This window comes from Drosophila persimilis, unplaced genomic scaffold (genome assembly GCF_003286085.1).
Source record: "Drosophila persimilis strain 14011-0111.01,24,50 unplaced genomic scaffold, DperRS2 tig00000572-arrow-pilon, whole genome shotgun sequence".
In the NCBI taxonomy this organism is placed as follows: Eukaryota; Metazoa; Arthropoda; class Insecta; order Diptera; family Drosophilidae; genus Drosophila; species Drosophila persimilis.
This window is the reverse complement of record NW_020825321.1, coordinates 3,061,117-3,083,386: the sequence shown is the minus strand read 5'-3', so window position 1 is coordinate 3,083,386 and position 22,270 is coordinate 3,061,117. Positions and strand designations below refer to the sequence as shown.

The 22,270-nt window shown below is 41.9% G+C and overlaps 1 protein-coding gene across 9 annotated transcripts in view; it reads right to left on the bottom strand.

Annotated features, from left to right (window-relative positions):
- Positions 1-22,270, bottom strand: part of LOC6602744 (zinc metalloproteinase-disintegrin-like batroxstatin-3) — a 513,201-nt gene that overhangs the window by 137,570 nt on the left and 353,361 nt on the right. For all 9 annotated transcript variants that reach the window (XM_026990249.1, XM_026990250.1, XM_026990252.1 and 6 more), the window contains exons 8-14: positions 17,988-18,287; positions 17,757-17,926; positions 17,507-17,676; positions 17,281-17,444; positions 16,985-17,149; positions 16,783-16,927; positions 16,534-16,705 (exon numbers count right to left, since the gene is read on the bottom strand). In XM_026990249.1, coding sequence (XP_026846050.1) covers positions 16,534-16,705; positions 16,783-16,927; positions 16,985-17,149; positions 17,281-17,444; positions 17,507-17,676; positions 17,757-17,926; positions 17,988-18,287 — 1,286 coding nt within the window. The remainder of the gene's footprint in view (positions 1-16,533; positions 16,706-16,782; positions 16,928-16,984; positions 17,150-17,280; positions 17,445-17,506; positions 17,677-17,756; positions 17,927-17,987; positions 18,288-22,270) is intronic.

The window sequence follows — 22,270 nt, the reverse complement described above, 5'->3', positions numbered from 1 at the left end:
TGGTCTCTTAGTGGCTTGGGAGACACCAGCGTGAGGCTTATTTGCCGATGATGTATACCGATTAGGACATCAGATATGTCGGACTGCATTCGTTGTAGAGTTCTTGTGAGCAGGTTTAATTGTGCTAATAGTCCTAAATACGCTTGAGTCAGATGATCACTGTGATATGACACTCTTTCTCGGTTGATAGTAGTCAATTGCTGTTCCAAAAGTTTTAGGCGATTATCCTTGGATACTTTGTCTGTTTTTATTACATTTATTGTCGCGTCGACAATTGATGTTTGCTTTTGGAGCAGATGTAGTAGAAAGTCTTCATTGGTTTTCACTTTCTCAATAACTTGCGTCATCTCCTCAGCGTATTTTGAACCCCAAAAAGACTGCCTGCTACATTTCCAATGATGTCTATCGGTGATCTGCGTTTTCGAGAGTTTTTCATTAAAACGTCTCCTATTTGTAGCTCGTTATACGCATGTTGAAAGTGTTGAACCATGGAGTTGCATGCCGGAACATTTTTTACTTCATGGCGATAGGACCTGATATCTTCGGAAGGGTTGTTTCTCCAGGCTATCATCTGATGGAATTGATCCTCCGGGCTCATCCTTTCTATGTCCACTGTGAATACGTACTTATGAGTTCAAAATCGTAGCAGAATAGACATAAGTTCGCTCTGAGCTGTGGGTCCAGCATACAGAATGTCGTTCAAAGATTTCCCGCCTGCTGACTTGCATGAGGCATCGAATACTATGTATACTATGTTTGAGTACACATTGACGTGGAACGAAGTAGTATTTTTTTTAAGAACCTTTGATGCTGGCACAATCTTCATATGTCCTAGTCCTTCATACTCTTCCATGAAGTCCACATAACTCTTCCAAGTTTCTATTGAGATGCGGCTCTCCAACGCTGGTCATCTTTTTGTTGCAGGTTCCAAAGACTCAACCAGGGCTGAAGGGTGTTCGCAAAATGGGAGTTTTACAATAAACCGGCCATCCTGTCTGAAGGTTTCCTATAAAATGAGTTTCGCACTGTGCTTCTACTGGAGTACGTGGTTTTTCTTCCGTCTCTATATTGTCCAGAGTCCAGAATATTTCCATGGCTGCTGTTGATCTGGTAGCAGCAATGAATACCCGGCTCCGATTAGCATGTCGATTTTAGCATGTCGATTTACCTGTGGTAATACGCAAGCTTTAATTCTTTGCGTAAACCATTGTGAAGGGATTTCATGAGCGCATTTACTCGTGCTCTGATGGTCTTTGATTGACCTCCAATTCCTTCGATCCGCAATGTTGTGTCTTTTAGTTTGAGTGACAACATGGATGCCATTCGTTCAGAGATCAAGTTTATTTGTGATCCTGAATCTAGCAGTGCTCTGAAATTAGTAACCTGATAGTTGTTGGCTTCTACTGTCACCTTTGCTGTGGCCAGTAGATTGTAACCATTGTTACTTGCTGCACCCTATGCGGTATCACAACGGGCCGAAACCGGCCTAAGTGTGACGGGCTCCGAGCGAGCCCGGCAGCCGCCTCAACCTAACCTAACCTAACTTGCTGCACCAACCGTCGGTGAGTCTTTGATCAACTTTGATAGAGATCGGTTGTGTCGCGCTTCTGCAATGCTGTTTTCCCTAATCTGCTTTAGCGGTGCATTCTCTTGTGTGCTAAAAATATCACACATCGGCAATTGGACAAAAACAGAAAACACATTAGTGAAGGTTTATCCAACTGCATTCACTGCCCTTCGAGCAAGACACTCCCCTCTCTCTGCGCACAGCCGCACAAGAGGGGCAATAAAAACTACGATCTCTACATGCTCCATTTCTCGGACATTTAAGTGGGAAAATAAATTACTGTACGGTTCTTTAATATTGATTATTTGAAGAATATTACTATATAATGAATAAGAATATTTTATCTGACTCTCGGCTTAGAAATAAGGGGACTGATCAAGAGAGAATGCTTCTAATATCAGGCAAATTACCTTGTGAGATTCGTTCCGAGTACCGTTCAGAAGCTGAACGCTACACAGACACAGAAACCACAACAACTGTAACATTCACAAGTGCCACCAGCAACACCACCTACACCATGGCAACTGCTACAATAAGCCGTATCTGCCCTGCACTAAGCACTGATAGCCAAGAACCCCCCATATAGACATGCCCAAATGACACTGACGCAAAGCAATAAGCGCTGCTGCCAAACGATTGCTAGATGCTCAAAAACGGAGATCGGGCAAAAGCAAAAACAATCAAACTCTATCACCCACTTCCAACTCGAAACGAGGGAGCGGCGACCGGGACCTGCGCTCGCCCTCCACTACAAGCACCTCCAAACAGGCAAACCCCAACAACAGATTTGCCACGGGCACGGACATCCCAAGTGATAGTGAGGATGAGGATGTTCGGATGAATGTAGATGCAGACGCTGAAAATGACCAAATGGATGAAAACCTTTATGAAGCATGTAATACAGACCAGAGTCTGCAAGGAGAATCATCGAACTCTGGTAATCAGCTTAAGGGCCCTTCAGAACCACCGCAAATAGTTGTCAATATTAGCAACATAAATTAACTATTTGATCTCATAAGGGAAGTTGCAAATTTGAATAAAGTTGTCGTCAAAGCTAACCAAGGGGAAACGGTCAGAATCCTCCCCAAAGACAGTGATACCTATAGAGCAATTGTGGATTGTTTGGATGCCATAGGAATAGAATTTTACGCATACCAAATGCAGACTGAAAAGCCTCATAGAATTATAGTAAGAGACCTACATCGTAGCACCCTAAACAATGATATTACCGCCGATTTTAATGTTGGGCTTCGAGGTCCTTCACATCCATAACCCAAGCTCAAGGATTAACAAGGAAGAAAAACTTAATATTTTTTCATTATTATTAAACCTTGTGCAAAAATAAACGAAATTTATCAAGTCAAGACCCTCTGCCGCCAAAAAATAAGGATTGTAAGGATGCGAAAATCTACAGGGATTGCAGAATGCCGGCGATGCCAGGATTACGGCCACACAGCTAAATACTGCCGACGACATCCCAATTGTACCAGATGTGGTGAAAATCACCAAACCTCACAATGTACACGTTCCCTAGACGCACAGCCAACCTGCATTCACTGCTCTGGAAGACATATGGCCAGTTACAAAGAATGCCAATGGTACCAGGAGTTTCTACGCCGATCAATGGGTTCCGCAAAGAAGGCAACTAACACAAAAAGGACGGGTCATGGCGACTTAAATAATCAAGTGGCATATGCTTACTCTACCACACTTCCTGGAAACCGGCAACAGTTTACTACCCTGCAGTCTACTCAGAAAAGGAGGGCTAATAGACCAATTAAACAGCACACCAATGTTATTGGTACAATTTATATATATTAATTTTTATATATATTATATTATTTATACAATTATACTTCACGCCTCACTCTACTATCACGCACCGAGAAATGCTGGAAAGCATTTTTTTCGTCGCCTGAAAGTAGGCCGATGTTATTGGTACAATTTATACATTTATTTTTAGATATATTATATTATTTATACTATCACGCCTTACTCTACTATCGCGCACCCAGAAATATACTTACTAATTATTAAGTTTATTCCCTATAGTTAGAGTATAGTTAGGTTGGTTTAATTTCTTGTTGTGGTGTTATATGTCAAATGTTCCTTGTCATGTGGGGATAGCGCCACCTAGGGTGGACACTAAGAGTATGGTTAAAAACGACAAAAAAAATCTCCCCCCGATCGTTCGTTCTCTTTCGTAGTGATCAGACGCGTTTTTGTTTTGCGCTCCGCATTTTTTCCTTTTGTTTGGTGTTTTCCTAAATAAACTTTAATTAACTTCCTAACCAGCCAACAATCTGGAAACCTATTCTATTCCGCGAGTGCATTCCTTTTGATTTGTGTTAAAACATTATTTAACTTTTTATTTTTCGGCGTCGGCTTGTGTTTGTGTTGTTGCAGTGAGTGAGTACGCATTACATTGCATTGCAGTCCGCTCTCGTCTGGTAGCTTTTGTTGTGTTATCACTCTCTCCCTATCACCTAAACTTAAATAACTGTTATTTCGCTCTCGCTCTCGTAACTTTCTGTTCAGTAGCTCTCTCTCTCTCTCTCATTAGCTGCTGATGCAACTGTTCTCCTCTCCTCCTATTAGCGTTTGTCTGGCACACTGGTTTGATAGCCATTTGTTTTGAAATATTATTTGATTTTAATTTTGTTCAAATTTTTTAATATGGAGTTTTGTGTTGTATGTGCCAAAAAATCATGCAATAAGCAGATCACCCACGATCAGCCGATTATCCCCTGCTGGCTCTGCGACAGCGTAGTGCACGCAAAATGCGCTGGATTTTCTGGCCTTGTGAGTGATTGCCATTTCAAAGCGTAATGGTTTGCACTACAGTTGCGAGGCATGCCGTGCGGTGGAAAAGGACATGGTAGCTTTTATGAAGCAGACGCGGAGTGGCTTTAAGGAGCTGACCGTTGGTTTTAAGAACCAATACAATCGGCTCCTAGCCATGGAGGCTCAGTTTAGCGGCTTAAAACTGCTGAATGAGTCTCCGAGGCGCAAAAAGGTCACTCCGCGGGATCTGCAAGTGCCAACCGTCACTCAGCCGTGCCCCGCCGAAAAACTGACTCCGACCACTACAAGTGTGCAGCAGTTGACCTCGTTTGCCACTCCAAGGGCAACGACAGCTGGCGATGCAGATTCGGTAGCCGAATTCATCGGGTCGGAGAATGTGCAGCCAAGTACGTCTGCAGCGTCCGTGTCCGTGGTGTCCGCAAGTTCGCTAGTTGTCCCGTCTAACCCGATCCCACCAGTAAATAGACGTTCCGGACCTCCGGATATTGCCACCACAGGTACTAGGCCTGTGGTGACTAAACCACTGGTGGGAGTCCCACCAAAACGACAAGTTTTTGTTTCACGGCTGGCCCCTGACCTCACATCTAATGATGTAATTGCTTTTATTCCAAGCAAAATAAAAGCTGTGGGTTTAAAGGTGGAGAAATTTAACTTCTCTTATGCCAGGGAGATTGCCTCGTTTAAGATAAGCATCTCCCCAACTCAATTTGACACCATTTGCTCCGCCAAATTTTGGCCGGAGCATTTGGTGGTGAAGGAGTTTAAGGCTAAGAAGAAGAATAGGCCCCCCATATCCCTTCCAAATCTTTCCAGTGTGCCACTCTCAACCTCAACTTCCTCTTCCTCAACTTCCCGTCTTGCTTCCACCTTTCCAAAAAACTAACTTCTCTTTTAGTAACCTATCAGAATGTAAGAGGCTTGCGTAGTAAGCTCAGCATTCTTTTCCGGGATAGTATTGCATTTGCTTCCCACGTTATTGTGTTTACTGAAACCTGGTTAAAGCCGGACATTCTTAGTTCCGAGGTTTTGGCAGGTCGGTACACAACTTTTAAAAAAAGAGCGTTCGTCTTGACGTGCAGGAGGGGTTCTGATTGCAGTGGACTCTAACTTCACGTCGGAACACTTCACAGTCCAAGTTCAACAGGAACTGGAATTCCTGTGTGTAAAACTGATTCTTCCCGCTTTCGCTATATTCATTACTTGCTCGTATATCCCACCTTCTTCGGATATTTCAATTTATGAGCAGCACTTGTCCGCTTTAACCGCTGTTTCTGCCTCGCTATCTGATAAAGATCGTATGATAGTTCTTGGTCTTCGGTAAACGAGTCTAGTATCCTAGTGCCCATGTCACGACATGACTTTGTTGACGGCTTGCTTGACCTATCCCTGTCTCAAGTCAATCATGTGAAAAATTCCTTGGGTCGATTGCTTGATCTATGCTTTGTATCGGATCCGACCATAGTGTTGTTAACCCGAGCCCTTCCGCTCACTATACCTGAAGACGCCTACCACCCTACTTTCGAGGTGTCGCTAGATATAGGACCAACTGTATTGGATCGGTCGAGTAGACTACCTGAACGTGTCCGCTGCTTTCGTAAAGCCGAGTTTGCGAAGCTTAATAACCTAATTAGGGATTTTGATTGGTCTGCTTTGTACTTGTGCACTGATGTCACAAAAGGCACAAACATTTTTTACAATGCTCTTGGCACATTTTTTGATTCTTGTGTCCCGCTTTCTTGTCCGATTAGATCTGGAAAACCCCCTTGGTTTACCAAAGAGTTATCCAGTCTAAAAAACTTAAAATCAAGACTTTATAAAAAATTTCAAGAAGTGGGCTCTCATACTTCTCACTCTCGTTATGTAATAGCTCGGTCAAACTTTTCAGTTCTTAATGCTCAATGCTATAAGAACTACCTATCTCGTTGCAGGATACGTTTTTCTCAGGACCCTAAACAGTTTTACTGCTTCGTAAACAATAAGCGTAGAACGCTATCATTTCGTAATACGTCGGCAAATAATGATCAGGCAATTGCCGATCTTTTTGCCCAGTTTTTCCAAACAACCTATTCTGAGGAACGCTACTGTGGTCAACCGTACCCATACGGATTACCGAAGTCTAACGGCATTTTCAGTCCCTTGTTAAATGAATATTCCCTACTTCATTATCTCGACTAGTTAAGCCGGTGTTTCACCGGGTCCAGACGGGGTTCCAGGTTGTGTACTCAGGTACTGCGCCGAGGCTCTTTGTGGACCATTGCTTAAACTATTCACCCTGTCCATTGATTCCTCTTGCTTCCCCCCAATCTGAAAGGAATCGTTTATAATTCCTCTCCATAAAAAAGGTAGCAAGTCTGATGCAAAAAATTATAGAGGTATAGCAAAGTTATCCGCTAAGTTATCCTAAAGTGTTTGAGGTTGTAACTCCGAACTTGCAACATCTTTGCAAGTCACTTATATCTCCAACACAGCATGGATTTATAAGGCGGCGATCAACCAGGCTATCTTTGTTCCAGGACTAAAAGAGTCCTCTTCAAAAACTCCCTCTTTTCACCAGTAATGTTTCTCCTTACTTTGTACACTATTTATTAATGACTTGCCTTCGGTATTAACATTCTCTCGAGTACTTATGTATGCGGATGATGTTAAACTCTGTGTCCAGTATAAGGAAATTTCATTTCATTCTTTCTTGCAATCTGGTCTCAATAACTTTTAGTCAGGGTTTTGTGCAAACTTGTTACACTTTAATGCCTCGAAATTCAAAGCTATGACATTTCATCGTTCTAGCCCTTTGCTGGCTCCATATACCCTATGTGGTGATTCTCTTGAGAGAATATTAGACCCCAAGCTAAAGTTTTCTGAGCTCAATTCAACCATGGTAAATAAGGCCATGGGCGTGCTTGGGTTTATAAAGAGGTGGTCAAAGGAATTTGACGACCCCTATATAACAAAGAATCTCTATACCTCGCTTGTTCGTCCGATCTTAGAATACGGCTCCTGTGTATGGTGCCCTCAGTACAAAGTACACCAGGACCGTATAAAATCAGTACAGAAAAACTTTTTACTCTTTGCTCTGCGGGGCCTTAACTGGGATGCGGGTGTAAGACTCCCATCTTACTCTAGTAGACTACTATTAGTAAACCTCCCATCCTTAGTTAACCGTAGAAAAATGCTTTATGCACAACTTGATCAGGGGTGACATAGACAGCCCTGATCTGTTGAGCCGCATAAACTTCACGATTCCTATTAGACTGACTAGAAATTTTATACCGTTGTTCCTTCCACTTTGTAGATCGAATTATTCCTTGCATGAGCCGTTCAGGGTCTTATGCTCGGACTATAATTCCCTCTACCATATTATATCCAACACTAATTCTCTTCCCCTTTTAAATTATTAATCCTTACACACCTTTCTATTAATTAGTAACTGTAGTGGTATTTGTATTTTGCTTGCATGCTTAGTTTCTTAGTAAGTTTAGTGCTAATTTTCCTCGAATGTTAGTCTAATAGCCATTTTTTTTTGCATGTTCGCGTTTGGTTCGGCTACGCACCGCGCGTCATGCGGCAGCGCCCCTCGGTCGGTTGGGCGGGAGGAGGGCTGCGTTTTGCCTGGGATCCGCGCGTAACAGCCTTCTGCTGGTTTCACACGGGCCAATTGACGGTGCAGTAACTGCATCGCCTCTTGAAAGATGCAGTCATTGCATGTCAACGTCCAAATATAAGGGTGATTGAGACACGCAGCATGCAAATGTCAGCAGTAAAAGTAGCTACAGGACTGGGCGATGTAGAGTTCAGCGCTATTTACTGCCCACCCAGAGTCCGTGCTTGCGGGCAAAGGTATTTGGTTGGTGGTGACTGGAATGCCCGGCATTGGCTGTGGGGAGACATTCCCCTAGAGCTAGCGAAAGTCATATATGCCACTGGCGCTAAGATCCTTGCAACTGGATCACCATCCAGGTACCCATATGTACTCAATCACACGCCGTCCTGCATAGACTTCGCAGCGCATCATGGTATTCCGGATTCTCGAGCAACAATAAGTCGGAGCTGGGATCTGGACTCCGACCACCTGGCCCTAGTCAACAACATTGAGACAGATGCCATTATAGAGAATCCAAGCCATCGTCTAGGCACCAGGCACACTGATCTGCTCGCCTTTAGGCAACATTTGGATAGGTCGATTCAACTATAAACGGATACAGGTCCTGCAGAATCGTGCCTTGCGGTAAATAACAAACTGTCCCTGGTACGTGCGAGGCTCCACCCTACATCGGGATCTAAGTCTGCATACAGTGGAGGAGCAGATTGGAAGGCACACCAGCAGATACAGTGACAGGCTGATTAGACACAAAAGTATGCTCGCTAGAAGTGTACTACCTGCCAGGCCTTTGATGCGGTTGAAGACATTGGTTTCTGCCAAAACTATAGGCCAACTCTCAGTTTCCCTCCTACTGATATAATATTATATTTTTTATAAGTTCTCTTACATTAATCAATAGGTTTGGTCTCCTCAATATTATTTACCTGTGTTGTTAAGATACGATACATGTATGTACGGATTCAACGCTTAACTCAAATATATATAAAAAAAAAAAAAAAAAACCAACCGACGCGTCGGTACTCTTAATTTGTTAGCTGCGCCCGATGCTGTTTTCAGATCGTGTTGCGCTTCTTGTCGCACTTGAAGCAGTTTCAACCTGGGCATGCGTTTGTTTTGTGATTCGTTCTAAAACAATTAACGCAAATTTTTTGTTTTTGTACCCAATTTAGTCGTTCCGATGGAGATTTGGAGCGAAATTCTTCGCATCCCTAGAGCCAATGGCTTGCCGTCTTGCATAAAGGTGCTCGTGCTCTCCCTGTGTTTTCTGATGCACATATCGTGCCTTTTGGCTCTCTCCTTGATGCTGGTGGTTTCTTTCTGGTTCTTAGAACTCGAATTCTTTGCTCTAAGAACTGAAGCATCGTGTCCAGCGAATGAATGTCTTTTGAGCTTCCCAATGATTGCTCATACAAGTCCTTATTTGTAACATCCAGTTTGTTTCTGATAATGGCAATCAATATTGGACCCCATGTAGATATATCCCTTTAGTGAAGCAAGGGATTCTATGGTTGTTATGTACAACTTTTTTAATGACTTGGGTTCGTCATTAATTGTTTGACGATTGGGGAAACGGTTCAGTACCGTATTTGAAACAACTAGTCAACTAGTATTTCCTAAGCGGCTTCATAATTTTCTTCCTTTAGATCGATATGTCGGATCAATCGTTCTGCCTCGCCGGTAACGGTGGTTTTAAGATTCCACATCTTGTTCACCATAGACGTGTTAGTTAGAACTGGGTCCATTTTAATAGATCCCCATCAAACTTCGGAATGCTGATGCGTGGAAGATGCACGTTGTAGATGGATGGTTTGTCTGATTTTGCCAATGCTCTTTGTACCTAAGTTTCCAGTGTTAAGTTGGCTTCCATGTCAAATCCTCCTTCTACTCGGTCCTCGTATTCCTCATGAATGGTGAAGTCGACTTCTTGTGCTTGAGTCCATAGTGATTTTATTAAATCACTTGATGTGCGTCCTTCCGCCTCTGAAAGTTTTTTCAGATTGCGTTCTACTATGGCCTTTTATCGGAGACATAGTGAAGGCAGTTTGCTGTAATCCTTCGAGGACTGCTGTATCAGACCGCTTTCTTTGGGACCTACTGGTGGTTTCTCATGCTTTTCTTAAGGGACGATTTGACGTTCCCCACGAGCACTAGATGTCTGTGATAGCTTATCAATGCATTCGGTAAAAATAGTAATGTATTGCTTACATGTTGTACGTAAGGCTTCACGAAAATGTACATATTCATCCGTTTTGTCTGTATCGCGAAGTTTTGAGTCGTTTTTGTTAAAAAGATTCCACGCATTTTCGAGTGCCGATATTTTGGCTTGAAAGTGAGAGGCCTTTTGCTTTCTTTCTTGGGGATCTCTTTTAAAGTTCCGAATGCACCTCGATATTTCCTCGTCAATATCGTGCTGCACATCAATGGATATTGTAACGGCAGCTTCTTCCTCCTTTTGTGTATCCATTCTATCTGTTTGTACTTATTACTTTTTGACCCGTTGAGAGTGTTTTATTTGCTTTGCAGTTGGATTCGCTCCGAATCGAAACCGTTTTCGTTCAGAAAAGTAATAGTAATTTGTGCTGTTTCCCATCTATGGAACGGACGAACAACAAAAATTTATTGCCTTTCAATCGAATTCTGTAGCTGTTTTTCTGTTGGCAGATAACCTGAATATGCCAGATTTGCCACAGTGATACTTATTGATAGGAGATGCTACCGTAAGTGTATTTCCTTGTGCCTAATTTTATTGAAGATGTCCAGTTGACTTCTTCAATCTGATGTCCAGATCGAGTCGCAAATGAGGATCTGAAGAAACGGCAACAACCTCTGATGATTGCTATGGGAAATAAGTGGCAGGCAGTTGTGGTACTGTTTCTGATACTGAATTTTATTGAAAAAATGCATCTCTTTATATAGCTAGCAGTGGTAATTTTATTGTATTGCTTGATCATTATTTGCCGACGTATCGAGAAATGAAAGCGAGGATAGGTGTGTGGACGTTCTACGCTTGTTTACTGGTCCTGAGAAAAACCTATCCTGCATCGAGATAGGTACTTTTAATTGCATTGAGCATTAAGAACTGAAAAGTTTTACCGAGCTGTTATATAGCGAGAGAAAAGTAGGACCAACTTATTACAAATTTGTATAAAGTCCTGATTTTAAGTTTGTTATACTGGATTACTCTTTGGTAAACCAAGGGGGCTTTCCAGATCTAGTCGGACAAGAATGCGGGACACAAGAATAAAAAAATGTTCCAAAAGCATTGTAAGCAATGTTTGAGCCTTTTATGATATCAGTGCACAAGTAAAAGAACTATCATAAGATTATTATCTGATAGCGAGGATGAAACAGCGGTTAATGCGTTTCAAGCAGCAAGTGCTACTCATAAATTAAAATATCCGACGAAGGTGGAATATACGAGAAATTAAGTAAACAAGAACATCGGATTAATCATCGGACTAGATTTTTTAACTACTTGTAGACTGGACAGCCTCTATAGTTTGCTATGTGTTCTTAGGGTTTTCTTTGTAAAGAACTGAGGCGTGGCAGTTTCTAGAAGCTACGTAGACTGATCGTAGCGTATAGTAAGATTTGGTGTGCACATATTCCTGGCAATTTGTGCATTGCAATTCATCATTGCTTTTATGTGGGTATTTTACTGTGATCATGCGGTGCAACAGGTACAGGAATTTGTAGGTTGGATGGACTTTGGTTTTCTTTAAAGTTCAGTTGTCTGGCTCGTGCCTTAAAGAGAGGGGACCGCTTCTTACTTCTGTAAAAAAAATTTGCTGGGCAGTAAGCCTTGGCTGCAAAACCATTTTTATACCCGATACTCAAAATGAGTATTGGGGTATATTAGATTTGTAGTAAAAGTGGATGTGTGTAACGTCCAGGAATCGTTTCCGACCCCATAAAGTATATATATTCTTGATCAGCATCAATAGCCGAGTCGATTGAGCCCTGTCTGTCTGTCTGTCTGTCTGTCCGTCCGTCCGTCCGTCTGTCCGTCCCTATCAGCGCCTAGTGCTCAAAGACTATAAGAGCTAGAGCAACGATGTTTTGGATCCAGACTTCTGTGATATGTCACTGCTACAAAAATATTTCAAAACTTAGCCCCGCCCACTTCCGCCCCCACAAAGTGCGAAAATCTGTGGCATCCACAATTTCGACGATACGATAAAACCAAAAACGTAGAACCGTACAGGATGACCATATCTTTTAAAGTGTAATATCTCAACCAGATCGTATAATTATTATAGCCAGAATCAAGAAAACAATTTCATTCTTTCTCGCTCTGTTTCTCTCTAACACACAGGTTTCATGGTCGGTTTTGAAAATTGCAAAATATGAGTTCAAGGATCTTATAGGTTATAAGAGCCAGAGCAACCAAATTTGGTATCCACACTCCTGTGATATCGGACCTTGACCGTTTTGTGTCAAAATTTCGTCACACCCCCTTCCGCCCCCGCAAAGGACGAAAATCTGGGGCATCCACAAATCTCAGAGACTATTAACGCTAGAGTAACCAAATTTAGTATCCGCACTTCTGTTAGATCTCACTATAAAACGTATATCTCAGAATTTTGCCCCACCCTCTTCCGCCCCCACAAAGGACGAAAATCTGTTGCATCCACAATATTGCAGATTCGAGAAAACTAAAAACGCAGAATCATAGCCCTCGTTCATTATCGCATGTGTGATCTCAGTAGAAGTGCCGTCCGGCTATATGCCATTAAGTACCGTACAGGAAATTTTTGCTTTTACCTGCTTGGTGAGTGTAGTAGTAGATAGTATCCATTTCTTGTTAAGGTTGTTTTTATGTATATTACCTTTATTGGTTAATTAGAGTTGAACCATGGTCAGTTAAACAGTTAAAAGGCTTTGTATTTCATTATAAAATAATAGTACAATTTGCTAATTGCTGTTACTTTGGAGCAGATTTCTAGGGTAGATTTCTTAGATCATCCTGTTGGGAAGGTCGACTGGGTGTATTCTGGCCAGCTTACGCCGGTATCTTGTTTTCGCAAGTCGCCTCGTCAGTACATTAGGGTGTCTTATGAAATTACAAATATGGGTCTTCGCTTGATTGTTGATACCATCAGCAATAAGTGGTACGTTAAGGTCCTTGGCAATGTCAGTTAAACTGTACAATAGAAGTTTACAACATAAATTACTCTACAAGCAGGCTATAGCAATTCTCTGACACAACAATTCAAGATTGAAAAAAGAAAAAAAATGTAATTATTCAAATTACTAAATTATGGGAAGATTAATGGTCAGAGTGTTAGAAAGATACGAGTTGAAGATGAGGAGAATGATAATGCCCAGTCGGGTGCGACGGGATTGGATTCGATCGCACCAGATAAAAGTTTGTGGAGAAAGAGAATTCCATGGCAAATCCTACGGCTTTTAAGAGAATGACTGTTAATGAGACGCAGCATACTCTCATAAGAAGGACGATGTCTTGAAGGCTCCCAATTTAGTCCGCGGAAAGCAAAGATAAGGAATTATTTTTGAACACTGGATCACATGTCCGTCGAGTCCACAAACTCACAAGCTATCCTGTCCATTCCGATCCCACCAGTTAATAGACGTCCCGGAACATCACATGTACCAGTGGTGCCTAAACAACTGGTGGAGGTCCAACCAAAGAGGAAAGTTTTTGTCTCACGGCTTGCCCCTCGCCTCACATCTAGTGATGTAACTACTTTTATACAAAGCTAAATAAATGCCGTCGGCTTAAAGAAGGAGAAGTTTAACTTCTCTTATGCCAGGGAGATAGCTTTTAAAAAGATAAAGGAAGCTATATCCTCCAGCTCAATTCGACGCCATTTGTTCTGCTAAATTTTGGCATATTTTTCGATTCTTGTGTCCCGCTTTCTTGTCCGATTGGATCTGGAAAGCCCCCTTGGTTTACTTAAAATCAAAACTTAAAAAAAAATTTCATGAAGTAAGTTGTCCTACTTCTCACACTCGCTATGTAATAGCTCGGTCAAACTTTTGAGCTCTTAATGCTCAATGCTATAAGAACTACTTATCTCGATGCAGGATACGTTTTTCTCAGGGCCCTAAACAGTTTTACAGCTTCGTAAGAACGTCCGCAAACCCATCCTCATTATCATTTCGTAATACGTCGGCAAATTATGATCAGGCAATTCCGATTTTTCCCATGGTCCATGCATTCTTCTTGCTTCCCCCCGATCTGGAAGAAATCGTTTATCTTTAGTAAAGCATTCGACTCTGAAGCGACTTTTCGACTTCTAGCGCATAAACTCATAGAAACCCAATGAGATGGATTTCTAGCTATCTTTGTTCCAGCGCTGAAAGAGTCCTCTTCAAAAACTCCCTCTCTTCACCAGTAAGGTTTCTCCTTACTTTTTACACTATTTATTAATGACTTGCTTTCCGTATTAACATTCTCTCGAGTACTTATGTATGCGGATGATGTTAAACTCTGTGTCCAGTATAAGGAAATTTCATTTCATTCTTTCTTGCAATCTGGTGTCAATAACTTTTAGTCAGGGTTTTGTGCAAACTTGTTACACCTTAATGCCTCGAAATTCATCGTTCTAGCCCTTTGCTGGCTCCATATACCCTATGTGGTGATTCTCTTGAGAGAATATTAGACCCCAAGCTAAAGTTTTCTGAGCTCAATTCAACCATGGTAAATAAGGCCATGGGCGTGCTTGGGTTTATAAAAAAGTGGTCAAAGGAGTTTGACGACCCCTATATAACAAAGACTCTCTATACGTCGCTTGTTCGTCCGATCTTAGAATACGGGTCCTGTGTATGGTGCCCTCAGTACAAAGTACACCAGGACCGTATAGAATCAGTACAGAAAACATTTTTATTCTTTGCTGTGCGGGGCCTTAACTGGAATGAAGGTGTGAGACTCCCATCTTACTCTAGTAGACTGCTATTAGTAAACCTCCCATCCTTAGTTAATCGTAGAAAATGCTTGGTGTGATTTTTATGCACAACTTGATCAGGGGTGACATATACAGCCCTAATCTGTTGGGCCGCATAAACTCCACAATTCCTATTAAACTCACTAGAAATTTTATACCATTGTTCCTTCCACTTTGTAGATCGAATTATTCCTTGCATGAACCGTTGAGGGTCTTATGCTCGGATTATAATTCCCTATACCACATTATATCCACCACTAATTCTCTTCCTTTTATTAAATTACTAATCCTCACTCACCTTTCTAGTAATTAGTAGTTGTAGTAGTATTCGTAAATGCATGTTGAATGCATGTTTAGTTTCTTAGTAAGTGTAGTGCTAATGTTCCTCGAATATTAGTCTTACAACTATCTTTCCTGCATGTACGCGTTTGGTTCCGCTACGTCCATATAAAAAAAAGGCAGAGAAGATCCAGGGCGAACTGTCGTCCAAAGGAGTCGAATGAATCTTTAACTGTCCGGGGAATCCAGCCGAAGGCGTCGAACCTTCCAAAAGCTAACTGTCAGCCACCAGAAAAGTGCGAGACAGGAAAGCAGTGGCGTATTGCCGGATGATGAGGGACCGGTTCAGGAAACGAAGGGTACATGAGTACCCACCTACGAGCTTATGCTTCGCGGAGATCTGGTCTACATATGTGATTAAGCTGTTCCACCCAGAGAATGGAAGAAAGGCATCACGATAGAAGTGTTCCCTGGAGTGGACGGAGTACCACGACGAGCGGTTATGCGCGTGGCCAATGACGATCGAGTCAAAGTGATGATGCGTGCCGTCTCTAAGTTAGCTGTTCTGGGTGTGGTGAATGGAACTGCTTTACGGGGGTCGGGATGTCGTGGAACGGATTAGTTTAACGCTCGATAGTCAGGCAATTAAAATGTAACGACACGAATCTCGCGAAATCGATATTATTATATTTCGAATTTTTCAGGGAACTGTGTATTTGTTGATGTGCGGTCATAGTGAGAAGCGCCAAGGTCAAGTGGAAGTATTCCGATTCAAGCCGATTGGCGGGTCAGTCCCCCAAAGAGAGTGGGAGATCTTGACTCTTAGTTAAACTAAGAAAATGTATTTAACTTCCAATAGAATAAAACAATACATACATCACACACGCCATTTCTTGTTTCGTTGTCGAGGCGATATTTGGATGTGTTAAAGGCAACTCCCACTTCGTTATCGTCGGTCGGCGTCATTTAGTATTCAAGTCGATTTGTAATAACAACTCAATCATCTGCCTTCTTTATTCTTAAATATGCCTATTTATTTGCGGTTTCTTTTGTCTTTTTTTGTTTTTTTTTAACCTTTCCCAATATCCCTGGTTAAAAAGGAAAAAAAAAAAATATATCTAAATCGGTCGAGACGTTCTACAGTCCAATGCTAATTAACGCAACCGTTTGGTTTTTATACAAAAAGAAAAAGATAGAGTAAATTAGTTTAAGGAGTTAAGGAATTGAATTCGGTTCACGAATCAATAAATGAATATATAGAAACTAATTATCGGATATATTAGTGCAGAGGCAATAGAGCCCCAAACATTACGAATCGTATTGCTATGCAAATATAGGTGATAGATTCGCTTTGTTAGCGATAATTGATAACTTACTCTGGATCGCACTTAATATAATGCTCATTCACATCACGCCCACAATGGCCATTAATTGAGCCCTTAGAATTAAATTGTTCATAGCATTGCCGATCTGCTGCGGATCCCCCATATCCCCAAATTGCTTCACATTGCAGGCTTAGTGTAGGACAGTAGCCCTGGAAACAGTAGCCTGGAACATAAATATATGGGTTTCGAATTATAGCATGTTTAATGTTTCTATAAATAATAATGCTAAGATCTACGCACCAGAAACGCCTGACTTGCTGACGCCACATGGAGACCCATTTTTCTTATAGACGTCAGAAGGACATTGACCGACTTCGCCATCACAGTATTCTGGAAGATCACACTCATTGTTTGAGTCCCGGCAAATGTAATCCTTAGGACGTAACTGCAAACATGTAATACAATTATAATAGTTATTATGCTGGCAGGAAATAGTACATACGCGGCATTGGTCACAGCATGCGCCGCTAGCGCATTGCGCCTCAGATTTTAGCTTGCATGTTATTCCGTCGCAGCAGGGATCCAGGGCACATTCTTCAAAGGTACCACAATCACACTCCTCATCTTCCTCGACTACTTTATTACCGCAGTTTCGACGCAATTCGATCTATTGAGTGCAAATTTTGAAAAAAGCTGCATTAATAAATTTCTGGTCTAGCAACGGTTTAAGAAACTCCCAATCAGTTTACTGGGCCAAAGTGCCACAACTTATCAGTTGGATTTCCGCTCATCGCTCACCTCATTAGGCTTGTTGAGCAAACACAGTCCGTGTCCCGTACGCAATGCGTCAATGTAGTCTTTCTTACTGCATTCAGAAAATTTATACGGTTGGACATTCTCCTGCCCGACGATCGACTGTGCCATTATGCAACCATGCCAGTCGCGACAAAAACATTCCTCACCTAAAGCCAAGTAACAGATCTTTCTTTATAATTGTTATATAATGGAAAAAGACACTTCTTACGTCCATCGTCGTGCCCCATTCCGATGTTATGGCCAATCATGTGAGCCATGGTACCTGCGAGGAGGTGTGGCTCATAGACGTTAACATCGACGCTGATGCCTACAGCCCGAGGTGTACAGACAGTTTCAGGAACGGCCATCCCAGCCTCTCCGCCGGAAAATGTTTCACCACTAAAAGACGGAAATAAAATAATATAAGAGCCTAGTACAGTACCCTGTAAGAGTGCACAGGGAAGACAGGAAACTCTTACGTAAGCAACTGAGTAGTGTCTCGCTCAATTTGAAACAGATTTCTTGACGTGTAATCGTTAAAGTTAGATATTGCCTTGCCAATGTCCTTACTTCCATCGATGATGGCTTGGTTTTTTCCCCATGTTTCAATATAAACCACCGACACACGAGTATTCAGGGTACGGAAGTACTTGCAATTTTAAATTCAAATAAATAGTTTCAGACATTCGGTTAATACTGTTAATACTTACCAGATCAGCTATATTGGCAACCTGTATTGCGTCGTGAATCACCTCGGCGCGCGTGCTCCCGTTCCGTTTATCAAACATAGCCTTGTCCACGATAATTGCTGTTTCAATGTATTTGGTGGCCTCTCGCACATCCCGCTTGCTGCGAATTGCGTGGCTCTGACGTATATCGTCCACCACATCCGCAACTCCTACTGACACGTGCTTGGTGCGACGAGACAATCGCCATGAGTCTAAATTACCTGAATTTGCGCATCCCTTGTTTGCTTTCGTACGCGCTTCAAAAATTACATGTGGATGTTTCTGCCAGTAAAAGCACAGGTGGTGATCGAAAGAAAACGTTAAAATGTTTGATAATTACATTTTGCGATTGCAGACTTGCTTAAATTTAATTTTTACAATATATATTGAATATTTCAATAATAGAATATTTTTTATATTTTTCAACAAAATCAATTCAATACCGAAAAGGATCTAAAAGACTTTCAAAAAACTTTCAGAATGGTCAATAATATTAGTCAACAAAATCCAATCCAAAATGTATTTTTTTTCAAGCTGAGTCTTGTAGACTTGGGATTTAACATTTGTTTTGATGAATTCCAGGTTTACAAAAAAATATATTTTTGAATGTTTCGATGGCCCACATCCTCAAAACCGGAATATTAGCTGGGCAGTAAACAGTTTCAAATCGTTAAAATCGCCAGATCATTCCGGCCCAACTTCAAAAGACCGAAGACGATCAACTGGTTTCAATACAACTTCTGGAATATAGTAGGAAAATTATACTCTCATGGCTTAACGCAAACAAGCCATGAACAAACATAGATCAGACGCGTTTTTGTTTTGCGCTCCGCATATTTTCCCTTTGTTTTGCATAAACAACCGATGTTTTCATAAATAAACATTAAATACCTTCCTAATCCAAATTACTATCTGGAAATCTATTCTATTCCGCGAGTGCATGCCTTTTGATTTGTTTTTAATCATTATTTATTGAACTTCAAATTATTCGGCGTCGGCTTGTCGTGTTTTTGTTGTTGCCGTGAGTAAATTACATTGCATTACAGCTCTCGTCTCTCATCTTGTAGCTTTTGTTGTTTTATCACTCTCTTGCTATCACGTCAACTTCAATAACTGTTCTTTCTCTCTCGCTCTTTAAACTTTCTGAGCAATAGCGCTCTCTGTTTAGTAGCTCTCGCTATAACCGCTCTCCACTCTGCTCTCTTTTCACTAATTCCGCTTTGAGCGTTGTCTGACAAATTGGTCTGATACCAATTTGTATTAGAATTTTTTTTCTTAAGTAAATAAATAAATAAAAAAAAGGAAATACGCTACGGTCTGCACCAAAAAAACTTGTAAGAAGCAGATCACCCACGATCAGCCGAATGTTCCCTTCTGGCTCTGCGACAGCGTAGTGCACGCAAAATGCGTTGGATTTTCTGGCCTCGTGAGTGATACTATAGCCAAACGTAATGGGTTGCATTACAGTTGCGAGGCATGCCGTGCGGTGGAAAATGATATGGTGGCTTTTATGAGGCAGACGCGGAAGGGCTTTAAGGAGCTGACCGTTGGCTTTTAAAAGCAATACGATCGGCTCCTAGCCATGGAGTCTCAATTTGGCTGTCTGCAACTTCTGAATGAGTCTCCGAGGCGTAAAAAGGTCACTCCGCGGGATCTGCGGAGCCGTGCGCCGCCGAAAAACTGACTCCGACCACTCCAAGTATGCAGCAGTTGATCTCGTTTGCCACTCCAAGTGCAACGACAGCTGCTGGCGATGAAGATTCGGTAGCCGAATTCATCACCTCGGAGAATGTTAAGCCAAGTACGTCTGCAGCGTCCGTGTCCGTGGTGTCCGCAAGTTCGCCCACCAGTAAATAGACGTTCCGGTCCTCCGGATATTGCCACCACAGGTACTAGGCCTGTGGTGACTAAACCACTGGTAGGAGTCCCACCAAAACGACAAGTTTTTGTTTCACGGCTGGCCCCTGACCTCATATCTAATGATGTAATTGCTTTTATTCAACGCAAAATAAAAGCCATGGGATTAAAGGTGGAGAAATTCAACTTCTCTTATGCCAGGGAGATTGCCTCGTTTAAGATAAGCATCTCCCCAACTCAATTTGACACCATTTGGTCTGCCAAATTGTATCTTTGTTCCAGGTCTTAAAGAGTCCTCTTCAAAAACCCCCTCTCTTTACCAGTAAAGGTTTCTGCCACAGGGCAGGAATCTAGGCCCCTTACTCTTCACACTCTTTATTAATGACTTGCCTTCGGTATTACATACTCTCGAGTACTTATGTATGAGGATGATGTTAATTTTTGTGTCCAGTATAAGGACATTTCATTTCATTCTCACTTGCAAATCGATCTCAAAAACTTTCAGTCATAGTGTTGTGCAAACTTGTTATACCTTAATGCCTCGAAATGCCTATGACATTTCATCGTTCTAGCCTCTTTTTGGCTTCCTATACCCTATTTGGTGGTTCTCTTGAGAGAATTACCCTGGTAGATGATCTGGGTGTTATGTTAGACCCCACGTTAAAGTTTTCCGAGCACATTTCTACTATGGTTAATAAGGCCATGGGCGAGCTTGTGCTTCTAAAGAGGTGGTCAAAGGAATTTGACGACCCCTATATAACAAAGACTATCTATACCTCGCTTGCTCGTCCGATCTCTCCTGTGTATGGTGCCCGCAGTACAAAGTACACCAGGACCGTAGAGAATCAGTACAGAAAAACTTTTTACCCTTTGCTCTGCGGGGTCTTAACTGGAATGAAGGTGTGAGACTCCCATCTTACTCTAGTAGACTACTACTAGTAAACCTCCCTCGTAAGTTAAAAGTAGAAAAATTCTTGGGGTGATTTTTATGCACAACTTGACCAGGGGTGACATAGACATTCCTTCCACTTTGTAGATCGAATTATTCCTTGCATGCACCGTTGAGGGTCTGAGGTTGAGGTTATATCCACCACTAATTCTCTTCCTCTTATTAAATTACTAATCCTTACACTCCTTTCTAGTCATTAGTAATTAGTTATTGTAGTGGTATTTTTTTTTTTTTTTTTGAATGCATGCCTAATTCTCTTAGAAACTTTAGTGCTAATTTTCCTCGAATATTAGTCTAACAGCTATCTTTCCTGCATGCTCGCGTCACAGCCTTCTGCTGGTGTCACACGGGCCACTTGACGGTGCAGTAATTGCATCGCCTCTTGAAAGATGCAGTCATTGCATGTCAACGTCCAACAAAAAAAGGCGGCTAAAGCCTAACACTCAACCACAAAAGTCTTTAGGCCTATCAGTCTATCGTCGCTTCTTCTCAAAACTTTAAATCTGTCAGTCTTACTCTGATTGGTATTTGCACACACGCTTTCAACTGGATCTAAGTGAACTACTATGGTGGTGTTCAAATAATCTTCTTTTTCTGAACCTTTCCAAATGCAAACTTATGACATTTTACCGTCGCGCTCCACATTTTGTCTCATATGTTCTAGGAAATCATGTTCTCGAGCGAATTTCGAGTTCAAATGACCTTGGAGTCCTTTTTGATCATAAGAAGTGTTTTAACAGCCATATAGCTGCAACAGTAAATAAAGGGTGGAGCTACCGTGCCGGATCACCAGGACGTTGAAGGCAGCTACATAGCAGACGAACTGATTAACAACAACACACAAACAATAAACGCCCAATTGTAACCTTAACAACGGAGCAATTTTTAATTTGTAAATGTGGAGTCAGAGTTGCCGAAAAAGCTCGGCAGCTTCCAACATTTTGGTGACCCCGACGTGATCGCCGTGGACTTGTCGTGTGTTAGTAGTGTTTCAAGTAGTTCGTTAAATCAAATTCGAAGGTTTGATGTAACATTTGTAGAAAAGTAGCGAACCAAAGATCGTTTTGGCCCACCGTGGCAGTTCTAGCGACCCGCTATTCGTTTTCGCTTCTCTTTCGCCGTCTTTTTCGTTGCCGCGCAGCGCACTGTCAAGACCGTCTGCATAGAGTTCTAAGCGTGGTCCGTTAGTTTTCTTCGCCTCCTCTTTCGTCGTTTGCTTCAGCCAGCTCTCGTGGCCGGCTGCACATATCTCTCTCTCGAATTCGAGCTTTAAACAATGCAAAACATCTCGGTCGCTCTCTTGTGCATAACTATTGGTTCTTTTTCGGTCGTCGCTTCGTTGCTTTGCCGGCGCCTATATTTTGGACATACACAAATAAAAAGTGTCGCGAAAGTGATCGCAAAACATTTTGATCTCCTTTGAACTCTCGCGTTGCATCATTTTTATTCAAACGACTCA